The sequence below is a fragment of the Pseudorasbora parva genome, chromosome 1 (assembly GCF_024679245.1).
Source record: "Pseudorasbora parva isolate DD20220531a chromosome 1, ASM2467924v1, whole genome shotgun sequence".
Classification (NCBI taxonomy): domain Eukaryota; kingdom Metazoa; phylum Chordata; class Actinopteri; order Cypriniformes; family Gobionidae; genus Pseudorasbora; species Pseudorasbora parva.
This window is the reverse complement of record NC_090172.1, coordinates 45037287-45064203: the sequence shown is the minus strand read 5'-3', so window position 1 is coordinate 45064203 and position 26917 is coordinate 45037287. Positions and strand designations below refer to the sequence as shown.

Sequence of the window (26917 nt, the reverse complement as noted above, 5' to 3'; positions counted from 1 at the left end):
TGAATATTTACACCATACAGTATATATTTCAGACTAAATACAATCCAGCTAAAGATAGTAAATAGCATTAGAAGATGACTTAACATGATCTGTACAGCAATTAATACCAGTATTACAAAATTCAGAAGACATATGAATATCAAACCTGACTGTGAACCACACAGAGGAACATGCTGGACTAAAAGTGTTCCACCTGCCTGTGAAAAGATTAGATATTTCTGTCTCATTAGTCAATAAACATTTGAAAGATCTATTTAAAACATCACAGTAATGTAGCAACATCAGCCTAATATATCCCCATTTTATTCTAGAAAGGGGTCATGGGATTGAGTAATATATTACACACCTCCTCCTGCCACCAAAAAAGTCCAATATGAACTAATGTGTTTCCACAGGCTATATGAAGTGCTCCCTCTACAGGTCAGTAAAATAATCACAGTAAAACAGCTGGGGAAAATACCTCATTACAAGGGATATTTGGATAAAAAGAAGAATGAAATTTAGAACAAACATATTATATAATATTACCAATTAATGTTGCATATCTATCTTTACTAAGTAGCAGTTGCCAGCAACCAGTTAGCTATCAAATTGATTGTACAATTTAATATAAGTGTAAGCATTGGAATAAATACTAGTGCAAGACCTTAGGCAAAGCCTGGAGATATAGGCTTATTTCAACACCTACTCACAGCTACAGATAACAGCATAATACATGAACTGGTTATAATGTGAGATTAGTCCTCAGAAAAAAAGCATATGTTGTATTTCAACATGAATCCTTAAAAAAACAGTAATGCAGTCAGGATGGAAAACTCAGAGCCGAAAGTGAATCAAATGTCTCTGTACATGTATATAGAGGCACAACTAATAGTGATTTCTCCTCCAGTTTAGAGAGTGCCTCCTCTTCCTCTTCCTGTGGCTCTGCTCTTTTCTCTCTGGCCAGGGAAATCCAGTCACCACGGCTTGTTCCAGCTCCTCGTAATCCTCAATGTCGGAGTCTTCCTCCTCCTGGACGGGGCAGGTCAGATCTGGGAACACTTCCCTCAGTTTGGAAGTAAAAAAGGACTGTAGACTGTGGCCTGCCTGAGCCACCTCTGAGTCAGGCTGGAGAGAGAAACAGCTCGGTCAGCATCTACAGTCTCTGCCCTCTTTAATCTAGTATAAAAAAGTATACTCATATACATATTTAATACTATATCAATCTAAAGTACATGAACCTGCCAAAAAATGACAATAATGTCCAATTATCTTGATGATAGTATACTAAATAATTGCATCAATATCTGCAAAAACTGCCTTAATCATTTTTTTGTTGCTGTTGTTGTCTTGTTTCACACTTCAAGCTGCACTATGCAAGTTTCTGTCCACTAGAGGTTGCCTATTTAAAACAAATGCGTAGTTTGATGACACAAAGTTTGAGCGCAGCATCTTGGGACATGTGGTCTTCACCTCACAGCCAGTGGAAAATAGGACTCGGGCAGAAATCATGTTCATGGATGCGATTATTAAAGGGTTACTTCAGCGATTAGCATATGGCTTTGTATCAGTAGAAACCCTGGAGAATATTTAAATTATTGTGCTTTCCCCCCTCATATCTCCCTGAGACAAGAGATTTATGCATTTTATTTCTGAAAAAATTCCTCCTATGATGCAAAATGACGATTTTTGCATCATAGGAGGAATGTTTGCCCAGAGGCTAAAGACTACAGCCAGCAGAGGGAGCTATTTCAGCATGTTTTGAATCCGCGCATGGGGGATGGGAGATTACACTCAGCTGGCAGGGAGAGCTCAGCTTGCAGACAGGATCATTTAAACGGAGCTATGGTGAGCAATGTAAGTCTTTTAACTTCTCAAATTAATTTCTATGAAAGTTAAGCTTGCAAAGGCATGAACTGAAACGCGTGCCAGACTGAACTCGCGTTGTGAATGTATGCCGCGAATGTAGTCGCGATTACCTCAGCTCTCATCACTCGTGCAGTTAGTGCTCAGTGCTGTGATACTCGCGCGGTGACTCACTCATTATATTGAACACACACGTTCAGTTTTTAATTGTAGTGTCTTCTCTAACTCAGTCACTGTAATCAAGTTGGTGGCTTTGGGAATGGCACAGGGCAGCGAAGCATTCTGGGCATTGTAGTCTTTCATCCCCATGGGACAAAAATACATTTTCTGTCTTTTCTCAGTCTAGAAGACACCAAATTCAAAAATAATTTCACATTTCTACTGCATTGATGACCCAGTTTAAATACAGATTCATCTTCCCAGCGCTGAAGTACCCCTTTAACGTTACTGTAGTATGAAGCAGAGCAGGGCCGAGTGCTGTGGAGCTGAGCAAGGCCCTTGGAGCGACTGTTAATGAGATGAACAACACACGGCTCGCGAGCAGCGAGACTTTCATTATGATGGGACGGGACACTGTCGCGGACGCTATTTCCGCTTTTCCGGTCATGAGTTTGATGTAACGTCAGGGCCGCGTTATCCTAATGGGCAACATGGGCTGCAGCCAAGGGCCCCGAACACCAGGGGGCCCCCAAGACAATTCTCTTTTGCGTTATTCTTTTTTTTTTTTTGGGATCAAGGTTATTATGCGTACGTTGAGCATCGTTGTCACACACCTGAATCGAGTCACAGCGGACACCCGGCCAGTACATCGTCACCTCAACATGTCGAACGAAAATGTAAGAATATATGACAGTGGCAGGGGCCGATCTACCGGGGTTTCAACTGCCACCCTAAAAGAAAGACAATTGCTACCCCAGCAGGCAGCTAGTGTATCCCAAATTCCCAATGCATAAAATATAAAATGTTCCTTTACCGATTTACATTAGCAGCGCTTCAAATGTGATGAGATAATAGCAATAAAACACGTCTTTCTATTATTGTGTAGTAGTCCAACAAATGACTCCTATGAACTGCTTAGATCTGCAACGCAAATAGTTTGATCACAAATAGATCGCCTGTTAAACGTCCCAATGTTAACGGATTTCAGCTTTCTCACTACACACGGATGCGGTCCGGCAACGCTTTCCAGGAGAGTCTGCAGCAACGCGTCGATCATTTCTGCACCGAGTCTATTTTGTGCTGGACGTGCTGAATTAAAGTGATAGAACGTTATTCACACTAAAATAAACATGCATTGAAGTGAAAATCTGGTTATTTCACCACAGATTCATGTAATTTAAAGTCTAATCTGTTTCAAGAACTTTTTGCCTCGGGTAAAGCAAGAAAACAGACACATTTAGGTAAGTAGGGAGACATAATGGAGAGCTCTCGTCCTTTCTTGAAGGTGGAGAAATAAAGTTCTTTATGACCTGCAGGATTTCTTAAAATATTTAAAAATTAAAGAAATTAAAGAATTTTTAATGTAAAACTTTTTTAATTTTAACACAGGCCTAGTTTAAATATTTTGCCACTTGCATGAGCAACGTAATATATAATAAATATAAAGTAAATATAAAGTGATTAATTGAATAAAACGTTTTTTAAACGTGACATTTAAGGGTGTATTGTAATGCTGACAAGTTCGGGGGGTGGGGGGATCAAGGGCCCTGCAAAAACTTAGCCCAGGGCCCCACAAAGGCTTAACACGGCCCAGGGTAACGTAGCTCTGTTTATATTAGATACATTTCAGTGTGTTTAAAATTATGTTATGACGTTATTCTGTGCGTTCGCTCAGCGGCTGCTGTGACATGTTCACACTGCTAAGAGTAAAGCGCTTCTGCAGAATAAAACTGGAAACCGAGGGTAACGCAGATATGACGCGACTGACAGGCGACTCCCTCGGACGTCCCGGCTACTTGGTTAAAATAGCAATTTACTCACAATTTACAAATAGTTGGAAAAATTTGGGATATTGTACTCACCTGAACAAAATATATAACACTGGCCTAGTGTTTTTTTATTTATTTTTTATTTTTTATTAAATAATACATAGTGCACCTTTAACATGAAGATATTATTTTTTCAAGAACATTTAATTTTTTGTTGTTTTGTTGTAAGTTTATTCAAATACATTTAACAAAATTGAGTGGTTTCTAAAGCTTTTTCAAAAGAGCAGTTTTCGAGAGCAGCAGAGTAGATGACAGGCGTAACTGTAGCAAAAGTTATGCGTTAGTGTAAAAATGTACTAGTATAAACAGAGCCTTAGAACTGCCCTAATCTCCTCACAAATATTCCCTCCGGACATCACTTTTGCCCAATACTGTAGGTAAATGGGTTGGGACGACCCTCCATATAGCAATTGGATCATTTGTAATCGGTGTCACTAAATGGCCACATACTTTTTGTAATGTAGTGTACAAGAAATAAAGATGGATTTGGAAGATGCCAGAGTGAGGAACTTTAAGTACACCCTAAAAAAATGCTGGGTTAAAAACAACCCAAGTTGGGTTGAAAATGCACCGACCCAACAATTGGGTTGTTTTAACCCAATGGTTGAGTTGTTCTTACCCAGCAATTGGGTTGTCTTAAGCAACATTTAACCCAACCACTGGGTTAAAACAACTCAACCATTGGGTTAAAACAACTCAATTGTTGGGTCGGTGCATTTTCAACCCAACTTGGGTTGTTTTTAACCCAGCATTTTTTAGAGTGTAGCCACTTACAAATTCTTGTGATTTGATGGACAAGATTAGAAAAAACAAGCTCCTTCCATTCAGAACTTCATTTATTATACAATGCAAATACACAAAATGAACTCAAATGAGTGCAGCTTTTTTTTTTTAGCTTAATCTATTAAGAATTTAATTTCAACTAAATTAAACAGGATATTAAAAAAGTGATGCATAATCATTACTTCAGCATGTGGCTTGAATGTGAATCAGTTATGAAATTAAATATTCAACGCTAATGGCTAGGAGGAAGTAGATTAAAAAAATAATGCAATTCACTCACGTAGTTGAACTTGGCACAGTTTTTGAACATGAGCAGGACATCCGCCACAAATTCTTGAGGGGTACAATAGTGTGTGTGGCTGTTTCTGCTGAGCCTGTTCCGAATGACAGACAAATCCATGGGTTTCTTGATAATCTGATAATAATGACGAGCCTATAAATAGATAAAGATAAAAAAATGAACAGATTTAGAGCGATGAAAGTATCATCTACAAATATAAAGTCATGAGATATTCATTTTAAAATTACCAGAGGGCTGACAGGTTCATGGAACGGAGCACTGAGAATGTTACTGAGGATCAGCAGCGTCAACTTCTCGCATTTCTGTGATCAAACAGACAAGTCATCCATCAGCAGAGATATTTAACTTTTGTTAGACAGATTGTAAATCTCCTGAGGGAACTAAGGAAACTTTTTTTTTGGATTTAGATCTCTGAGGTCACAGGATTGATCAGAGCTAGGACAGATGAGACCTGGCATCCCCTTCACTTACCCTCTGGTCACACGCCGACAGCCCATATGGCATCGTGCCTGTGGACATCTGGACATTCTCACAATCATATTCCACCTCTGGTTGCTCCAAATCCCTGCAAAGGGTGCAAATCCAGTCACCTCTGGAAGCCCGAGATGATAAAGGTTAGTTTCGGTGGTAAGTAAAGACAAAGGCAGATATGTGAAGTAGGAGAGAGAATGGCTTACATGGGAAAACTATGGAGTGGGGGGACGTGGCATGACAGGTGAAAGACCTTTGGGCAACGGTCACAGCACAGAAGGTCTCCTCCGATGAGACAGACCGCACAGAAGTCCTCGTTCTCTATCTCAGGTGTTTCCTCTGCAGGCTGATGCTCAACAGCAGGTTCTGATACATTCTCAGAGCCAGTGGCTGGTGGAAGAACCGGCCGCTCCGCCTCCCATTCAGACTCAGGCTCAAGATTCACAGTCACTTCGGCTGTGGAATCTGGATCTGATTCAAATTCCTGTTCCGAAGCCGAGAACACTGATTCAGGGGGTTGCTCCGAAATGACATCTGATTCGGATTCCACCTGCAGTTCAGATTCAGCGCTCGGATCTGATTCCTGCAGGAGCTCTGATTCCACATCTGCGTCTGAACCTGGTTCAGCCTCTCTTGTGGATTCAGTATGGAAATCAGAACCTGTAACTGATCTGAGTTCAGATGTGAAGTGCATCTCTTCAGTGTCAGGTTGTAAGACAGGATCTGAATCACTGGAGATGGCTAGTACCCCGGACTCTTGGTTTATGTTGCAAAATTCTTGCACAGGAGGCTGAGAAACCTCAAGGGAGACAGATGATTCACTATGCAGATGTTCTGGTGATAGCTGCTCTGTGGGCGACATGCTGTCCTCTGCCTGAACTGACTCCTTATCCAACGTTCCCTTCAAGGATATAAAAATTATTATTATGAACTGTGAGATGATATAAACTTTCTTGAGAAACATTTCATCAACATTAAAGTGATACCTGAGAAGTGACCTCTCTTTCTAGCACCCTCAAGACAGTTTCTTCAGGTTTGAGTCCAGACTCTGTCTGAGAAGTAAGATCTGTGCTCTGATGGTTCTGTGGTGGATGTCGTGATACCAGGATCTTGAGTCGCTCAAGACACACAACTGGAACCTTAGAACCATCTGGAGCTTCTTTGTCACTGTATCAAACAAAATACACACACATTTCAACCTTTTCAAGACAAATTGATATAATGTGACTTTTAGGGCTGCATGATTAATAGAAATAAAACCGAGATCATGATATGGTTTAGTGCGATTATCAAAATACAAAGGCTTCTTTTATTGGCCGGGTGTTTTCAGAGCATCTCAGTTCGCAGTAAATACTGCTCCACACAAACAAATATCTGTATAGTCTGGGTCGCTTATATGTTCTCATACTTGTAAGCGCTTATAAATCAGCTGTTGTCAATAATAGAGAAGCTTTAAGCTTTTTGTGCGGTTTTCCACCAAAATAATGCTCTGTGGTTTAACATTTAAAAATCAAGATATTAAGGGAGCCATAAATATTAATATTTCAGTTATACAGTAAAATATTATATTATTATTTTATATTTTCATTTTACAGTGAAATATTGCCATTTATATTAATAATAAAATTAATTGCTAAGTTATGCAGTCCAACAAACAAGAATTTTTTTATCACATTTTAAATTGCAATTTTTATCAGAAAAATCTTTTTTTCTCGTAAATTGTGGAGCCCCAGTTACTTGTCCATTTACATAAATCAATTATACCTTGTGTCTGGATCCTCTCGAGGCATTCTGTTCTTCTTTCTGGTTTTCAGCCTTCTGTTTTCATAGGCATATGCATATACATTATCTGAAACCAGAAAAAAAACACAATTTTGTTTGATTAATCCGCTACAGAATGTCCTTATTTATTTATATCGCAAGGTAAACATGACATATTTAGAAATAAATAGCCTCTTGTGAAATAAATAAATGGCCTCTTGACCTGGTTCAGACTTGTAGGTGGTCAGTGAGGACGCACCGTGACTGCCTAAACGTCCCGGGATCATCTCAGAATCATCGAGTCGTGCATAGACCTGCTGAGATACAGGAGGTTAACAGTAAAATAACAGCAAAAAAAAAGGTGTGTTGGGGGAGGTAGGGGTTTGAAACATTGCCATTGAGTTGACAGGTAATGGATGCAGTGATATCACAACATCAGCATGCAGACAAAATCAGTGAATATGAATGTCAGCAAACAGAGAACTTGTTAAAACCAAATACAATCAGTTATGTGGGCTGCTGCATCTAATTTGTTCTCAAACTGAAAGAGGTTTCCTAGACAACAGTTATCTCTTTTGATGTACATCATCTGGTTTATCCCTTAAAAGGCTAGATCTGCAAGCTCTGGAACAAAGGTGTTTTGGACTGTATGACAGAGACTGGATGTTTGAAATGAACTTAAAAAAGAATCATGATGAAAAGCACTTCAGGACAAGAGTATTTCATCAATGTCAATTACTTATAATATTAATATAGTTAATTATTCATATCAATTTACTCTTCTTGCCCTTTAGGGTATACTAGTAATGTTAAACATAGACCCTCAAACCTTTTTGGAAATGTATTTTTAAGAAAGGCATTTAAGAACTCTTAGAAACAATGCTGAGCTCTGGGTTAAAACCTACTAATGAAGTGGTTCTCAATCTTTTTGAATCCACATTGTTTTTTGTTTTGTTTTTTATTTAATTTCTAATTTGTTGTTTTTTTTAATGGAAATTATGAGTGTAGATAAAATAAAATATGCAACTAAAATAATTATAATCAAAAAGAAAATAATATTTGAATTTTAGGGTGTGAATTCAGTTAAGAAACAGCTCTTTTTTTTAGTTGTTAGTTGTTTAAGCTTATTTTAAAGTTTGTTTTGCCTTATTTTAAAACATTTTAAATAATCTTGAGTCAACCTTGGAAGTTTGCTGAGGCCCCCTAGTTAAGAACCACTGCCGAAATGTCTCTGTTTGTCTTACCACGTAAATAGAAAGTTTACCTGCTGCTTTGTGCATCCCTGGTCCCCAGCCACTGTTGCCAGGCTGTGAGCAGCCCTGGACGGCTTGTCTTTACAGAGCCTTTTATGAGGTCCTCTGGGTCCCAGCGCAGTGCTCTGAGACCTGGTCGCCCTCTTCAAACCGGAACGGCTCCGGCGGTCACCTCCGCGGCCTTGAGTCAGCGCGTACATCTCTAGCGCTGAGGATCCCTACAGAAGAGAGCCAAACTCTCATTAGCGCAGCACTAGGCTAAAAGTGATCTCGACAGCGTACGAGGCGCACTACAACCATAGCAACAGTGACAACAGATGACACGGAGGTGAGGAACAACAACCTTGAGTATGACAATGCACAATAGCTTGTTTGGAGCAAAAGAAAGAACAATAACAAGCCCACATCTATCAAACGGAGAGAAAAGTGCCGCAACTCAGAACGCTACAAAATAATTCTCCTGATAATATATGACTTAGTTACAGCACCAATTATCTTATGTAAATCCCACATCTGGGGCACGAAAAGGCTTCTTTGAATAAGCAGCATTAACACATCAGAGATTAGACTTTCTCTCCTCCACGGCCTTCTTCTTCTCTTGTCACAATTTCACTAATGCGCAAAGTTCTAGAAAAGCCCAAGCGACTGCATCCTTCACTAACACGACAAATGTCAGAGTCGAAGGCAGCAGCCCGTGCTCTCGGCAAAGCCCCTCCTCCATCTGTCTTTTAGCTCCCTCTCGTTTTTTTTTTCTTCCTCATCTTTCTATAATAATTACCTCAGGATTAAAAAACACTCACCTGATAGAAGCCCAGGAGGAGAGGGTGGAATGAATCAAGCTGAGGAGAGTGTGTCTTGCAAGCATGTGTGGGTGCAGAGAGAAGGTAGGAGGTCTCAGAGACTTTAGAGGTAATCGTGTGGGCTCTACAGCGAGATGAAGAAAAATGCAACAGCCGGCTTCTTCAATTCCCCTAGCTTCTCATTAATGCCAGGTTAAGTAAATATGTGGTTGCACCCAAGCGCTTTTTTCCCTCCCTTTAATCATGTCACAGTTATGGGCTGAGGATGATACATAAAAAAATAAATATCACACTAATTTGCCTCTGGAGTGCCAAATCTTACAGGGAAACTGATTTTGATTGGTGTTTGTCCTAGGAAAATGTATCAAAATACTGACATCAAGAGATCTAATAATAACTTCTATTGCCTGATTTGGTTCTCGTCCAATACTGCTCGAGGAGCGGTTGCTGAGCAGAGCGAGCCTGTATGTGTGCGTGCTATTGTGTGGTCTTAATTGTTTCTGAGCTCACACCACAGTTGTCCTCACTTATGTCTCACCATCTGCTTGCAGAGGTGCTGTCTGCAGCTGTCAAGATGAAAACACATTACAGCCGCATAAATAGAGATGATACTGCCTGGAATGATTCAATTTCCTCTTTCTAAATTAATATAGATGGTGGTGGAGCCCATTGCGATGTCAAGTTCACCGCTCTGATGCCGTCAGCCACTCCAAATACATTTAAAGCACACGCACAGCAAAACACTATGTTTGAATTGAAATAGAGAATAAAGGAACAAACTATATATGGTAACTCAATATATATGAAATAACCAATCATTTAATATTAAATCAATTATTTACTTTTATTTATTTATTTGTATGGCCTCAGAGCAGAGGTTCTTCTTGATTTCAAGGCCCAATTGTCCACAACAATATTCAAAGGCTCCTTGACTTTTCCAGTCATTTGTGATTAACCATAATTAAAGATCAATCATTTATACCTGGTGAAATATTTTATAGCTTGGCCAAATTATAAAAATATATATTCTTAAAATGTATAAAAATGAGATTTGTATTAATTTGTATGATTTTTTCTAGAAATCATACTTTATAAATACACTGTAAAAAATGATTTAGAAAAAAAGTTACCTGGTTGCCTTACAATTTTGCGTTCATTGAAATAAAATTTTTTAGTTAATACAATGACATTTTTTGAGATTCGACAAGCTTTATTAAAATATTAATAAAAGATGTTGTAAGCATATTGGGTAATTGTGTGTGTTTTATTTCTGATGACGCAGTGAAACATGCCAAATAGTGCTATTTTCATGATTTATCAAATTTTTTATGTGGTTCAGATACAATAATATTTTGAGTTTCTATTAATTATACTAATTTCCTTCATTGTATCCACTCAAAATTTTAATTTCAATAAAATCAACATTTTAAGGCAACCAGGTTACTTACTTTTTTAAGTTAAACCAACAAAAAAATGTACAGTGTAGGCTACATAGGTTTTCTGAGACCTATGTAACCCTGGATCTTTACAGAAAAATTAATGAAGGAATAAATGTTGGTGTTTAGGAGTTTTTCATTTAATTGCTAACTTTAATGTTAGTTTTTTCTTCATTTAAATAATTTTAAGTCCTCTTGAGGTCCCCATAAAAGTTTACTGAGGCCCCTAGTGGCCCCCTGGCTTAGAACAACTGTCTTAGAGAAACTACATGGAATATTGACAATTGAAATTATCTGTACACTGTAAAAAATTATATGTTCAATAAGTTATGACAACATATGTTTTTACATTGTTTTAACTCATCAAAATAAGTTAAGAAATGTTACACTTGTTTTTATTAGTTATACAAGATGTAACTCATTTTTTAAAGTCAGTTTAACCTAATTTAAGTTTAAATAACTTAAACATCCAAGTCGATTGTACTGCAAAAGTTCAAAATTTGCCTTTTTTTTACAGTGTATAAATGTTAAAATATGATTAATAATAGTAAAGAGAAAAAGGTGGCCCCTCAGTGACATCACCTAAAATACTTACCATTTATTCATTCTTTCATTCATTCATTCATTCATTCATTCATTCATTCATTCATTCATTCATTCATTCATTCATTCATTCATTCATTCAAATTTTAACATAACACTTAACTACCAAAAAGTCAGAATGCTGTAAGGACCCTACATTGCAGCCCTCTTTAATGCCTCAGCACATTTGCAGTGTTTGCTCATTGGTCTTTCATCTGCTAGGACTTGTGGTGTGGACCAGTAAACAGCACGGTTGAAATGCAACCTTTGCAAGCACTAAAGAGCGCCAAGCCTGGGGACTGCGGTCACTGTTGAGCACACTGAGAGCAACGGTATGGCTTTGAAAAGTACAGAAAAAATACAGACACATTATTAATACAGAAACTCACCCTATCATTATCGCTGCTGGCAATCATGGGCTGGTTGCTGGTTTCTGTGGGTGTCTGCACTTGGGTCTGATTGTGGACATGTGGCAGCTCTCTGTCTGGTGATGCCTCTTGCCCTGTAACTGCTTCAGGTGCAGATGTTTGCCCTCTTCCATTAGGAGGCTGGCCTGGTGCAGAGTTTATCTCGTCAGTGACAGTCTGGTTAGAATTAGCAGAGAGCGGCTCGGGCAGCGGGTGGTTGTTGGATCCGACAGTCTGCCGAGGCAAAGCAGAGCTGGATCCATGCTGGACGAGGTCAGATCCAGGGGGAGAGGTGGACTGCTGTATAGGCTGAGCACCAGTTGGAGGCATGGGGACAGATGCATCAGCCTCCCAGCAGCTGTGAAGGGACGGTGGGGAGCTCCGCCTGGCGGCTTGAGGACACTGGGAAGGGAATTTATCCAAAGGGACGGATTGAGTAGGTCTGCAGTGAAGGCAGCAGAGCTGGGGCTGGCAGAAGGTCTGGTAAGCACAGCCAGGTTCACGCACTGCATGACACAGTGGAGGCATTGCTATGCATGGGACAGGCTGGGGTCGCAGGATACTGGGGTGACCCACAACCTCTGAGTATGAACGACTTCCACCTTCAACAACCAGCTGACCTAAAGCAAGGAGAAATCATTATAATGACTGCGCGGCAACAATATTCCTCAGACATTTGTGACCCTGGACCACAAAGCCAATCATAAGTCACATGGGTATATTTGTGGTAACAGCCAACAATACTTTGTATCGGTCAAAATTATTCATTTTTCTTTTATGCTAAAAATCATTTGGATATTAAATAAAGTTCATGTTCCATGAAGATATTTTGTAAATTTCCTACCGTAAATGTATCAAAAATGTATTATTAGTAGTAATATGCATTGCTAAGGACTTCATTTGGACAACTTTAGATGATTTTCTCAATATTTCGATTTTTTTTGCACTCTCAGATTCCATATTTTCAAATAGTTGTCTCTTGCCAAATCTTGTCCTATCCTAACAAACCATACATCAAAGGAAAGCTTATTTCAGATGATGTATGAATCTCAATATCAAACTGACACTTATGATGTATGGTTTTGTGGTCCAGAGTGACGTTTAATCTTTTATCTCTGACAAAAGCGTTAACAAAGGCTAGCAATGATAATAAAGACTAAATGAAAGATTTACATTATAATGCTACTTATTTAAAATTAATAATTATTTTTTATTATTATTTACAATTATAATGATTTTAATTAAAACATACTATTGATAAAAACATGATACATGTTTAAATTAATATACTGTATAAACTATTTGGTTTGAGCGGTCTTTGTTCATTTCTGACCGGAGAATTTTACATTTTGAAATGTTTAAAATCACAGCTTCATCGGAATGGTACAAAACGTGGTGATTTTCATGACACTTGGAATGTGAACAAAAAAAATTTGAGGGCATGATTCAAACAGGCTAAGTGGCCGTAATTTTTTTTTTAAAAAGTCACACTCATGGTCTTCGGTCAAAAATGACAGACCATAGGAAATTAATAGGAAATTGACAAAAATTACGAAAATATTGATCATTTTTGTGTGCACAATCTACAAGTTGGCACAATATTGAAAAAAGTACACCGCAGTGAAGGGATGACAATATAAAACATCAAGAATGGGATATTCGCATAATCACTGGCACACAGATGCACACACATGAACCACCGTGTCTGTAACACAGAGCAAAGTTTTGAGAATATGTGAAATCTATTCAATAATTCAGTCATAATTCAGAAAAGGCTCACAGCAGTGAAGGGGTGACACTAAAACATCAAGACGGTGAAATAAACATCCATTCCCACACACACACGCATGCATGCACGCACACACACACACACACACACACACACACACACACACACACACACACACACACACACACACACACACACACACACATGAAACACTGTGTCTGAAACAGAGCAAAGTTTTGAGAGTATGTGAAATCAATTCAGTAATAATTCAGGAAAAAAACTCACCATTGTCCTGTGTCATAGGATGAATGAATTAATTGTTTTTTAATTATTATTAAATTCTAAATAAAATAAAAAAAAGGGTAACAAAATGGTTCATTGCAGTCAAACCTGAACATTGTAATAGAAAGAGTTCTAACACAATGTTTAGGTTTGACTGTAATTATAATGCATAAAATAACATGTGAAATCTATGTCAAAACAACAACAAAATTCTCCTAATAAAAATATGTAATTATGTTTAAAAACAACTAGGCAATTCACAAGCTGCTCTACAGAGAGTTATACAGGCAACTAGTGGTTACACCAGGGTATTAGGTTTTCTTTCTATACTCTCAACAGATGGCAATAATCTGCCTTCAAAAAATTGGATTTTAAAGACCGAGACAAGAGTCTACTTTAACCTGAAATACTGCATAAATAATACAAAAATTGAATTGATACTTTTTAAATTATTTAAAAAAAAAAAAAAATTATTGCATAAATATTAAGTAGTACCACAAAACCTTCTCAAAATGCTAAATAAAAAAGAAAACATATTATTGAGCAAAAATGTATTAGAATGATTTTACTGAAAAAAAAATCTACTGCGTTTTTTCACACTGACTCTTAAGAAAAAAAACGCACAAGGGTTAACTTTACTCATCAATCAATTACAATGTTTTTTTGCTGAGTGAAATTAAATGACAAAATATTGGCTAAACTTAAAGGATATTTTCATCTAAGCAAAAAAAAAAACTAAAAATATGTGCTATTTTTTAAGAAATGTAAAGATTAAAATGTAAGATCACATAAAAATGTCAATTTCACATTGTAAGAATGTTCTCCATTCCAAATGAAGGAAGTGATGATGATGTCGTCATCATGGCATTTGCATATTGCATTGTGATTGACCAATTCAATGTACCTAAAGTGGACATCTGCTTGGTCCAGAAGCTGGCATCCCAATTAAACTTGATTTTCAACGGGGTCCAAGCCTCTGAGAGCATCAGTGGCTCCAGTAATTGCTGCATCTGAAGAGCAATCTGACAAATGAATTATAGATCAAACCTCATGATTACAGAGACACTGAGTTATAAATACTGCATGCAATTCTGGCAGTGAAACTGAAACTCTTACTGTCTCTATTTTTAAGTTTGTGAGAGCATAAGGCTAACTCTAACCACTGGTTTCACAGGCAAGATTTAAGCCTAGTCCCAGACTAAAATGCATTATTGAGCTCTTTTAACTGAAAACAACTTGCATATCTTAAAATATGTCAGTGGCATTGTTTTTTCTCAAGATGCACACCAGTAATGTTTTTTTCTAGGGCACGTTTATAAAAAGCTACTTAGATGTCCTAATTAAACTAAAGCCTAATCCTGGCTTAATCTAAGCCCTGTCTGTGAAACCGGGCTAAGAGATCTAAATGCAGCGGCAAAAAGAGGCAAGGCTGCTTTAAAGTAATAGCGCTGGCATATTTTTGAGACCTGCCAGAAACATAGCAGGCAGCTGCCAGGAATCTTAACATCTAAAGCCCACTTGGACACTGAGAAAACCGTACCAGCTCTTTGCTGAATAGCAGCGGATTGCGTCTGTGGTGGGCCGTAGCCCAGGTAATGAAGTTCTGCACGTGCTCCAGCTGGCTGCACAGCTCTATGGCCCCTTGCAGCTGGTCCTCCAGACGTTGCTTGAAATCACTGGAGATGCTCTACACCGGAAGACAACGACAAAAACACAGATCTCTTCACCACTTTTCCCAAGATCCCCATCTGTTTGGATATGTCACTGCTTGGCGGAATCTTCCTATTTTAATGCATGATTCGCTCTGAAGACGTTCTGTTCCGCACGCTCCATCACCAGTACATCCATAGTCAGCTGGATATTTGGAGATGAATATGTTTGGAACGGCACAGAAAGACGGAGAGGGAAACGAGGGGAAAAAGTAATTACCTCCAGTTGTTCTATTAATAGGTTGGCCCGTTTGTTAAGCTCGTTCATCATAATCATCTTTGCCATTTTTATCTGGTTCTCTGCCTTCCTCTGCGTGATCTTTATACCGTGAAGCCTGGACAAATAGAAAGAAAAACGAACAGGGAGATGGCTAAGGAAGGAAAAACAAACCGATATGGCAGGTACATCTGGATACTTGAACATCTGCTAAAATCATTCAAAGGAAGTAATGGATCTTGTTAATGTCATTATGCTTCATATAATCTATGCTTGTTGACATTTTAGATGAGCAATGGACACGCTTTTTCTTAATTAGCATTAACGCTAAAATTAGCAGCCTCAAGGAGGTGGAATTGGTGGGATGTCGTCCCACCTGCCCTGGATCTGTTTGGCGGTGCTTTCCACAGCGGATCTTTTCTCCTCCACTCGGGCCATGAGGTTCTGCAGGAGCCAGCGCTGGTCTTGCAAAGCTTTCCCAACATGCACCAGCCTAACGACAAGAAACCAACAGCAAGTAAAGCACCTTTGACTTTTAAAGTTTACACAACATGCTCAGTAGCGTATATTTGTTGATACGTGAGAAAGTGGCCACCTGTTCTGTCTGCATCTTTGAGCATGTGTTTAGAAAGATGTATGAGAGAGAGAGAGAGTGTCTGCAAGTGCTTGCATGTGTACAAGTTCATCGTGAAAGTAGGCATGCATGTCAGTGGGTATGTGTCCTCTACGCATACCGGTGGTCTTTGTGGGCGGACAGGTGACAGATGCTGCAGGCCATGAGGTCGCACGTTTCACACAGGAGTTCCAGAGGCTCCTGTTTATGGAGAGGACACATGACAACAGCATGCCCGCAGCAACCGGCTCCTGGGAAACACGACACAGCAGAAGAGAGGATACAAAGGCCAATGAGATGATGCTCATTAAGAACACATTATCTGTAATCAAGAATCGCATATCTAAAAGAAATAATACAAACGGACAGTTGACAAATGCATGAAAACAAATGCGTTTGAGCATGTGGAATCTCTCAGAGGTTTAATGAGGTTTTAAGTATGTTCAAATCATTTTGACCAATATAAAGCAAAAGACCTTGTTGGCCTCTGTGAGTCACTCTCTGCTAGCGTCATTTATTTTTAGTGGAAAAACAAAGCACATCAAAACGCTTATAAATATTTCTGGACGTATAAACGCATCCTTTTTCCAGCAAAAGAAAACCAGACAAAAATGGAACACAGCAGAGCTTTGATCAATCAGTTAATGTCTCATTAAAAGCTCTGCCAATACGAGGAATGCAACTCTACATATGCTTTTGAAGAGCCAAATAAAGTAACAGATACTGCTTTCACGTGTGCCTTCAGAATGGCCCACATTTCTAAAAAACCCAGCACTGGACAATTAAAAACCATCAGATCAGAAAGCTAAGTTGTATGATCGTATAAACTACATACATAGACAGCTTTTAACAATTTTTTCAAGTTAAGAAAAGATACTGTTTTACCTTCAGAATGGCCCAAATTTCTGACATACACCCAGCACTGGACATTTAAAAACCATCAGATCAGAATGTTTCTGTTTCTTTATTGCCGCTTTATTGGCTATTTGCACTAAGGGTAAATAGAATCTAATTGCTATTTACTCTAAGTGCAAATAGCGATAGATATTATTTGCACCGTGTTAATAGCAACTAGATTCTATTTACACTACATGAAAACAACATCTTTTTTAGCGATAGATGATATTTACAATAAGTGCAAATAGCTGTAATTTCTATTTACTAAGTGAAAGTAGTGATATATTTTATTTACATCATATAAAAGTAGCAGTTCTTTGCCATTTAAATAGTAATTACATGTCATGTATCATTTATTTTGACAGATAAACACTATTTGCACTTCAGTATTGTTGTACATTAACCAGATGCAATAAAAAGTGTAAATTATTATTTTAAATGGAATGCCACCTTAAAGGGACAATAAAAGCCCCCCTTACACCCATCCCTAACCCTACCCAATAAATGCTTTTATTATTATAAAACATTTTGTACATTAACCAGATGCAATAAAAAGTGTGTAAATTATTATTTTAAATGGAATGCCACCTTAAAGGGACAATAAAAGCCCCCCTTACACTCATCCCTAACCCTACCCAATAAACGCTTTTATTATTATAAAACATTTTGTATGGCACTTTATTTCCACATTTAGAACATTTTCCTAATTTTTATTGAAAATAAATGCCTTTCCGATGTGATTTGTGATGAGAAAAGAGAGAAGAGCAAGCTTTGCAAAAGGCAGATTCGTGTTGATCTCAACAAAACAGTGATCTATTAGCCATACATACGCTTTACTGATTACGCCACTGAGGACGTTGAACTGTGGGCGTTTAAAAAAAAAATCTTGTTTGGCACAGCCAGGCATTGTTAGGCAGAGCTAGTAGAGCTTGCAGCAAGCCACACTATTTGCACTTTTTGTATTTATAATACAAAGAACCCAGCTAACAAAAAGATGTTCGAAGAATGTTTTGCTAACACTCCCATTCAGTTATAAGAACTTTGCCCTGACACTGCCCTGACACTGCTATATTGTCATGTTTTGTGTGAGCACATGGCTTGTTGTGCGTTTCTTTGTGCCATGTGCTGATAATTGGATTATTTTCCCCACCTGTCTAACCTCATTTATTGCCTTTGCTCCCTTTTCAGTCTCCTTGTGTTTGCATTCCTGTGTTGGTTAGTTGTCATTATTTCCCATGTTTCCTGGTTCCTTGTGTCTGGTATGTTCTAGTTTTCCCCCTTGTGGGTTGTTTTTGTTTGTTTCTGCTATGTTTTGTCATTAATAAAGTCCATATTCTCCTGCACTTGAGTCCTCGCTCCTTTCACCTATACTCATCACATGGCATAAACATTCTGAAACAATTAGTCATTCTTTTTTTATGCGAACATCCAACAACTCCAACTACATCCAACTACCTGAAATGTAAAAACATTCCAGGAACGATGTATAAAATGTTTTTGTGCTAACTTTGTAAGACAGACCAGATAGATTTATACAAATGTTTTATTAAAGGGGTACTTCACTGTTTTAAAGATGAATGTGTATTTAAATTGGGTCATTTATGTAGTAGAAATGTGCAATTATTTTATAAGTTGGTCCCTCCTAGACTGATAAAAGCCAGAAAATGTATTTTTGGCTCATATGTATGAAAGACAACAACTCCCAGAATGCACTTGCTTCGGTGCCCTACACGAGGCCACTCCCAGTCCACGGCTACCGGTTACATCACGTTCCCACCACTGCACCACCCCACTGTCGTTTTGATTTTTATAATAATAAAATAATATAGTTCAGTTAGAGAACATACACTACAATTAAAAACCGAACGCTTCTGCTTAATACAGCATGAGCCGAAAGAGAGTAACAGCAGGAGTCAGATTACATTCATCACGAGCAATGTGCTAAGAGACAAGATAATTGCAGAAGATTAGGTTAAAAATAATAGGCTAATGAACCCACAATTCAAGCAACGCGCCCCCGAATTGACGCTAATTCAAAACCGAAACTAAAATGAGCACGGCCGCTTGGTATTCATTCACGACCACATTGTTGTTCATTCATGGTGTGGTTTCAGTTCTTTTAAGTTTTCAGTTCTTTCCTTTCCGTTCATGCCTCTAGAAGCATAACTTTCATATGAATTCAGTGAAAACACTTGTGTTGCTCTGACCGCTCCGTAATGAATGCCCAATCGGCCGTGCGCATTTACATTCTGTGAATGAGATCCCACCCCTGTGGGCGGGTTTAAAACATGTGGAACTAATTCTTACTGGCTGTAGTCTCTTGCCTCCGATGATGCAAAATTACGATATTTGCGTCATCTGATACTTTTTTCTAGACATAAAATACATAAATCTCTCGTCTCAGGGGGTTTGGGGGGGGGGGATTGCACGATCATTTGAATATACTACCGGGTTTCTCCTGAAAACAAAGCTTAATGCTAATCACTGAAGTAACCCTTTAACATTACTAGAATAATGTTTGTTCATAACTTTAAGATATTCTTGACACATTGTTAGCTAAAGTTATGAGAAAGTGCACTGTTAGCTGGGTACCCACACAGGGCTTCAACCATTTTGTTTTAAATAATGACAAATTTTCCAATATTTTTTTTTTAAATTCTTATTTCTGAATTAAATGACTATATATATCTATTAAAAATAAGTCTGATCCACTGCCTTTTTAGTTTGCACTATGTGTACACAAAATATCTGCTTAAATAAAATGTACAAAAAAAAAAAAAAATAATAATAATATATATATACAGTCTTGTTCAAAATAATAGCAGTACAATGTGACTAACCAGAATAATCAAGGTTTTTAGTATATTTTTTATTGCTACGTGGTAAACAAGTTACCAGTAGGTTCAGTAGATTGTCAGAAAACAAACAAGACCCAGCATTCATGATATGCACGCTCTTAAGGCTGTGCAATTGGGCAATTAGTTGAATTAGTTGAAAGGGGTGTGTTCAAAAAAATAGCAGTGTGGCATTCAATCACTGAGGTCATCAATTTTGTGAAGAAACAGGTGTGAATCAGGTGGCCCCTATTTAAGGATGAAGCCAACACTTGTTGAAGATGCATTTGAAAGCTGAGGAAAATGGGTCGTTCAAGACATTGTTCAGAAGAACAGCGTACTTTGATTAAAAAGTTGATTAGAGAGGGGACAACCTATAAAGAGGTGCAAAAAATGATAGGCTGTTCAGCTAAAATGATCTCCAATGCCTTAAAATGGAGAGCCAAACCAGAGAGACGTGGAAGAAAACGGAAGACAACCATCAAAATGGATAGAAGAATAACCAGAATGGCAAAGGCTCAGCCAATGATCACCTCCAGGATGATCAAAGACAGTCTGGAGTTACCTGTAAGTACTGTGACAGTTAGAAGACGTCTGTGTGAAGCTAATCTATTTTCAAGAATCCCCCGCAAAGTCCCTCTGTTAAAAAAAAGGCATGTGCAGAAGAGGTTACAATTTGCCAAAGAACACATCAACTGGCCTAAAGAGAAATGGAGGAACATTTTGTGGACTGATGAGAGTAAAATTGTTCTTTTTGGGTCCAAGGGCCACAGGCAGTTTGTGAGACGACCCCCAAACTCTGAATTCAAGCCACAGTACACAGTGAAGACAGTAAAGCATGGAGGTGCAAGCATCATGATATGGGCATGTTTCTCCTACTAGGGTGTTGGGCCTATTTATCGCATACCAGGGATCATGGATCAGTTTGCATATTTTAAAATACTTGAAGAGGTCATGTTGCCCTATGCTGAAGAGGACATGCCCTTGAAACGGTTGTTTCAACAAGACAATGACCCAAAACACACTAGTAAACGGGCAAAGTCTTGGTTCCAAACCAACAAAATTAATGTTATGGAGTGGCCAGCCCAATCTCCAGACCTTAATCCAATTGAGAACTTGTGGGGTGATATCAAAAATGTTGTTTCTGAAGCAAAACCAAGAAATGTGAATGAATTGTGGAATGTTGTTAAAGAATCATGGAGTGGAATAACAGCTGAGAGGTGCCACAAGTTGGTTGACTCCATGCCACACAGATGTCAAGCAGTTTTAAAAAACTGTGGTCATACAACTAAATATTAGTTTAGTGATTCACAGGATTGCTAAGTCCCAGAAAAAAAAAAATGTTTGTACAAAATAGTTTTGAGTTTGTACAGTCAAAGGTAGACACTGCTATTTTTTTGAACACACCCCTTTCAACTAATTGCCCAATTGCACAGCCTTAAGAGTGTGCATATCATGAATGCTGGGTCTCATTTGTTTTCTGAGAATCTACTGAACCTACTGGTAACTTGTTTGCCACGTAGCAATAAAAAATATACTAAAAACCTTGATTATTCTGGTTAGTCACATTGTACTGCTATTATTTTGAACAAGACTGTATATATATATATATATATATATATATATATATATATATATATATATATATATATATATATATATATATATATATATAGTTATAATATAAACTAGATGCATGCTTCTGCTTGTTTTAGCTCTACACATTAAGCCATATAAATTCTACCATGGATGTATGGCTTGGTTTCTCCAGAAATCAGCTTGTTTGAATACACTTGAACCTGAATCTACTTGAACCTGGGCTGAAGCAAACGACATAAACAAATAAATCAAACATTCTTTTTTCCATTCCATTATACCAAAAATCCTACTCTTAATAAAACATTATCACTTCAACAGTCCCTTTGCATACATAAATCTGTGGCCAAAGAGAGTTAGTCAGGCAGAATGCAGAACCCTATTAGATATTGAAGGACCTCAACCGACAGCACCTGTCACACTGGATCTACAGTCTGTCCATCAGAAGCGGTGGCTGGCTGATGCTGTGACAGTATAGACACACTGCAGTGACACACTGCACAGGGAGAGAAGGGTGTTAAAGTGCGCGACCACAGGCTCCAACACTGAAGAGCTCCCACTGCCTCAGTGCATACTGGTGACCGACCACATCCTGCTTCTCACCGCGCTTCTGTTTCTCTCACACTCTACCACTCTTTCTCTCATCTTTCTTTTCTGTCATTCTTTTTGTCACTTTATCACTCCTCTCGTTTTCTGTGAGGACTTGTGGTGTCGTTATCATATGTTTAGTGGATTTCCCAACGTCTCAAGTAAAAGCTCAGGAGTATTGATAAAAGGAAGCTAGGATCGGACAGGCTGGCCAAATTTGTGCTGCGTTTGCTGAGAGAGAATCAGTTTTAGAAACTAGGTCACATAAAAAATACAACACTACAATACATCACAGGATAATTATTCACACTTATTATAAAATGTATTATTCATTGTGTTAAAGAAGAGGGGTTAGAAAAATATGGTGCAGAGCTGATAATGTCCGGTGGCTAAGAGCAGAAATGTGCAAGCAAACAGCCAACCGCAGCTAAAAGAGGAAAGTAATTACAGTATGGTAAAAGAGAGAGACGGTCTTGCCTATTTCAGACGGTGATGGAGGGTCTCGCGGCTGGTGCTGCAGATCAGAGGCTTGAGTGGAGCTTCTCTCATGCTGGTGCAGGTCTGTGCACTGGAAACACAGCCACTTGTTGCAGAAGGTGCACAAGCTCTGTGCCATCCGGGGCTCTGAACACTCGGAACAGCACTGAAGCACAAGCAAACACATTCAGAAGGAATCTTTTGCATTCAGAGAGAATGGGATTTGCTGACACATCTGTCAACCTCAAGCGAGGGGGCGGCTTGATCTAGCAGTAGCAGCTGAAGTAGTGTCTGTAAATATCCCAAGTAGCACTTCAAATCATCAAAAGAAGGGCGTTTTTGTTCATATAGTTAGTCAATATTGTTTCAACCCCATTGACTTTTCAAATATCTTCTTTTGTGCTCTACAGAAGAAAGTAAGTCATGGAGGTTTGCTGTTTTGGGGTGAATTTTCACTTTAATCTACTGGATATGTCTACTGGGACTTAATATTTATAAGCCAAGCATTGTTATCATGAAAAACAAACATAAAGCATTGATTCTGTACACGACCCGTTCAAAGCATGCCAAAAATATTCACATTTACATTCCGCATTATTCCCAAAAAGACAATAACACATTATGCGTCATCTGTGTCACAAGAAGCCGCAGTTTGCTGATTACCTCAGTGTCAACTCAAAGACAATTCAAATCGTGCATTATCAAACTCTCAAAATCGCCCTGAAAATTCAATGCAGGACCGTCTTACCTTCTCCATGGCGGTGGTGGGATCCAGATTCCTCTGTGAGAGCGTGAGAAAGATTGCGATATCCAGCCGAGCAGTTCTTGCAGCAGCGAGGCAAGGGCACGGCAAGCCTCTGACACAGCTAGAGCTCCACACCACACTGTGACAGCTTTACCTGCGGCAGGAAGTAGTGCACACTGCACACTTTAACCCCAGCGGAGTAGACTCCTGAGCGCTCCTCCTCGTGTGCCCTCAGCCGTGGCCGGCGCGTAGCTCTCCTCATTGGCTTCCTGCAGCTGCTCGAATCCCGAATCCTTCCCTCTTACAGCCACCATGATCTTTCTTCTTAAATAAGCCTGTTCATAATAATTGGGAATTAGGGAGGGCTGATAATTATTTTTTTTTCTGGGACAAAATATCCCCGGCAGCCCTTGTTGCCAAAAATGGAAGGGGAGAGGTGCCAGATGACCTACAATATTTAAGAGAATCGCACGGAGGAGCGCGTGCGAAGGGTGTGAGATGGATCGGGGATGAGGGAACACACGTTGGTGCCCTCCTTCCTCACTTCCTTAGATCAGCACTAGTAAGGGACAGGTCCCTCCGGACCGGACCCGCTCCCACGTAACACGCTGAAACCGGGTCAGCCTCCTCCAGGAGCAGATGGGAATCGAGATGTGCTCGCACAATGCCCTGCAAAGCGTGAAATCAATTATGATCGTATCACACTTCATCTTCCCGAAAGAATTTTGAGGCATGACTTCTTCAAAATCTTTCACAGGTAGGAGATGTTCAACAACCAGTGCATAAAGGGGAAAAAGACAGGTGGGCGTGCAGGCATGTGGGATAGGCGTAAACTAATGAACCCGTGCGTAACCCGAACTGACATCGGTGTCGTTCAGATTCTCACTAAGAAACCACCGTGAGTCTGCCTGACAACAACCCCTGCAGCCTGACCTACAAATCTGACAACTCTCTCTTCCTCTAGAGCTGCTCATGGGAGCTTAAAACCATCCGATTCCCCATTGTGTACCCACAGACCCACTTTAAAACACAATTAGTCTACCCAGCCAGTCTTTCTCTTGTTCTTCGGGCAGACAGGCGTGCCTGCGTCTACCGTCTTGCCTTCCATGCCACTCCATTTGGCTTTTAAAACAAAAAGCTCATGCTCCCTCTCTCTCTTTCTTACTGCCAGAGATGACTCCTTTTCTCCAGTAAGTGAATTCAGCACGAGCATCTTTCTGCCTGAGCAGGCACAGCCATCTCTAGAGAAAATACATTAATAGAAACTTGAGAGGAGGTTCCTCCCCTGGAAGAACACCTTAGTAACATCCATTAACATCATTGGTTATGAGATCATGACAGGGAAATGGCAGATTTGCCCATAGCAGACGGTAACGTCTCACTACTGATTATTCAATTCATTATGTCTTCACTCATTACAAGTGAATGCTTATATTAGCCAATTATCGGTTTGCAGATTAAAGTCCTTTAAAAAGCCTTTTTTGGTTATTTGAAAGAATGTAGAGATACAAACTTAATCTGATATTAAAATTACCATTGGGCCTCTGAGACTATTATTTCCTTTTCATGTGTAAATATGCAAAGACATTTGTGAGACAGAACATTTAACTGTAGCATATTGAAATGATGTGATGTCCCATTAAACAAGCTACAAATAGCCAAACGGCTGTCAAAGTCACATGATTTAGTGCGAAAATGGGAGAGAAAAACTGCCTAGATCTTCACGCACACACTTGAGAGGTTACTTCATAGGGAAAGCTACTGTACAGCATTCAATGTTTTTGTGCACTTGATAGTTGCAAATTCACAAGTGTAATAAAAAAGTGAATCTTTTTAAATTTGGGGGAATGGGACTTTGTCAATATCATTGTTATAAGTGAAAAGGAAGTGGCAACCCTGAAAACATAACAGAAGAACATTTACATAAAAATAATAAAACATCTGAGATAAAATGATAAGCCGTGATATATTGCCCCTGTTATGCTGTGCAGTGATAAGCAGAGATAAATGTAGCCACTGAAAATGACTATGATAAGTTACCACAAAGACAAAGCTATTGCAGAATAAACACCGTACATTAGATCAGTGTGCTAAAAAAAAGTTCGGCTATAGGCCTACTGGCTACAAATGATAAAGTGTGAATTACAGGCCAGAGTGGGGTTCCATACAGTAATCCATACAAAAAGAGAATTAAAACCTTTTTATGGGAATCTTATTAAACAGACATATTAATACAGTTGAATAAATATAGTGAGAACCAAAATTAGAGGTAAAAAATTGACGCTATAATGAACAAAAGTTCGCCCAAAGGGGCATCATAACAACACCACGCTGCGCACGCGCTTTCCATTACGATGCAAAACGAGTTTTAGACTACTTCGACAACGCATGACAAGTCATTGTGGATAACTTTATAGAATTACAGAAATATAACACCACGCACGCACAAAACCATTTTTCAGTTAGTTGAGTTATATTTTATAGGCTAACTGTACGTTTAGCAAGACTCCAAAATAGCCTACAATTTGCTTTGCAAGAAACTGACAGATGCCCTGTACATTTAGGCTACATTCAATAATTTAGTAGAGGTTTACATTTAATAGCAATACAAATAAAAAATACAAAAATAGCAATATACAGTATAATTCGAACACGCAACCAGAAAGTGGAAATCGATACTGTATCAAACGATATTTGAATTTTAACCTGTAAATTACAGTAATTGGATTCATTATAGGAGGCAAATAGCTCTTGAGTGAAACAAATTCAAAATAAACTATTCCCTTTTAAGCCCCTCCATGAATTTTTTTTATTTCGCGTGATTTACTTAATTAAATTAATAATAATAATAATAATAATAATAATAATAAAGACATCAGTCAATAGTCTACTCCCCAGAAATACTTTATTTTTGCATAAATGGTGCTAAAATTAACCCGTTGAATAACAAGATCCGACGCACATGCACATGTGTAAGTTGTAATGGAAATGCGCACTATAGACCTCTGCGTTTTGGGGAGAATCTTCTCGCACACCTCACAGATGGGATATGGGACTCAAAATCCTGCACAAACTGCTCATATACGTTCAACATTTGAGATTAGCGCAATATAGAGCGTCACTGACATATCACACAGACAAGAGAAAATGAAATAGTGATGAACGCATGCACACATAACGAGTTTGAACCGCACCTTGCTTCGCTTGAAGAGGCACACATCCAAAAACCATCCTCCTCCTCTTCGGCTGCTGGAAGATTATAGCGATTTCAGCAGTGCTTCAGTGTCTAAACAGCTTCATATAACCATATCCTTAAAAGTATTTCCACCCCTGGAGACTATATTTCTTATACGCTTATAATTATATTCCCTCTACCGCTTAAGCCCCGCAACTGTCAAAAGCACAACCGTGCATAAATCTATAGTCTAGATGCACAACTTAAAGTGTGCAGACTCCAGTAGATCTGTCATCTGTGGAAAATATCAGGCGCGCGTAATCAAAGTTGTAATGGAAGCGACCGCATTATCAATCCTGTCCTTCACCTCCCGTATTTTTTTCGTGATACGCACCCTGCGTTGCGCACTAAAGTTCTTTACCTTTAAA

At 38.8% G+C, this 26917-nt stretch overlaps 1 protein-coding gene across 4 annotated transcripts; it reads right to left on the bottom strand.

Moving 5' to 3' along the window:
- Positions 1 to 26917, bottom strand: trim66 (tripartite motif containing 66). 4 transcript variants are annotated; one of them, XM_067442756.1, is made up of 18 exons: positions 26509 to 26917; positions 23318 to 24555; positions 22570 to 22735; positions 16299 to 16428; positions 15941 to 16057; positions 15568 to 15682; positions 15179 to 15325; positions 14543 to 14660; positions 11610 to 12247; positions 8414 to 8620; positions 7373 to 7466; positions 7153 to 7237; positions 6375 to 6555; positions 5595 to 6289; positions 5389 to 5509; positions 5145 to 5219; positions 4897 to 5049; positions 1 to 1107 (listed from the first exon to the last, which is right to left on the bottom strand). In XM_067442756.1, the coding sequence occupies exons 2-18, from the start codon at positions 23324 to 23326 to the stop codon at positions 868 to 870; spliced, it is 3291 nt and encodes a 1096-aa protein (XP_067298857.1). In that variant the 5' UTR covers positions 23327 to 24555; positions 26509 to 26917; the 3' UTR covers positions 1 to 867. The 4 variants fall into 4 exon arrangements, with proteins under 4 accessions (XP_067298857.1, XP_067298863.1, XP_067298849.1 ...); XM_067442762.1 differs by having other exon boundaries at positions 23318 to 23983; XM_067442748.1 differs by having other exon boundaries at positions 23318 to 23649.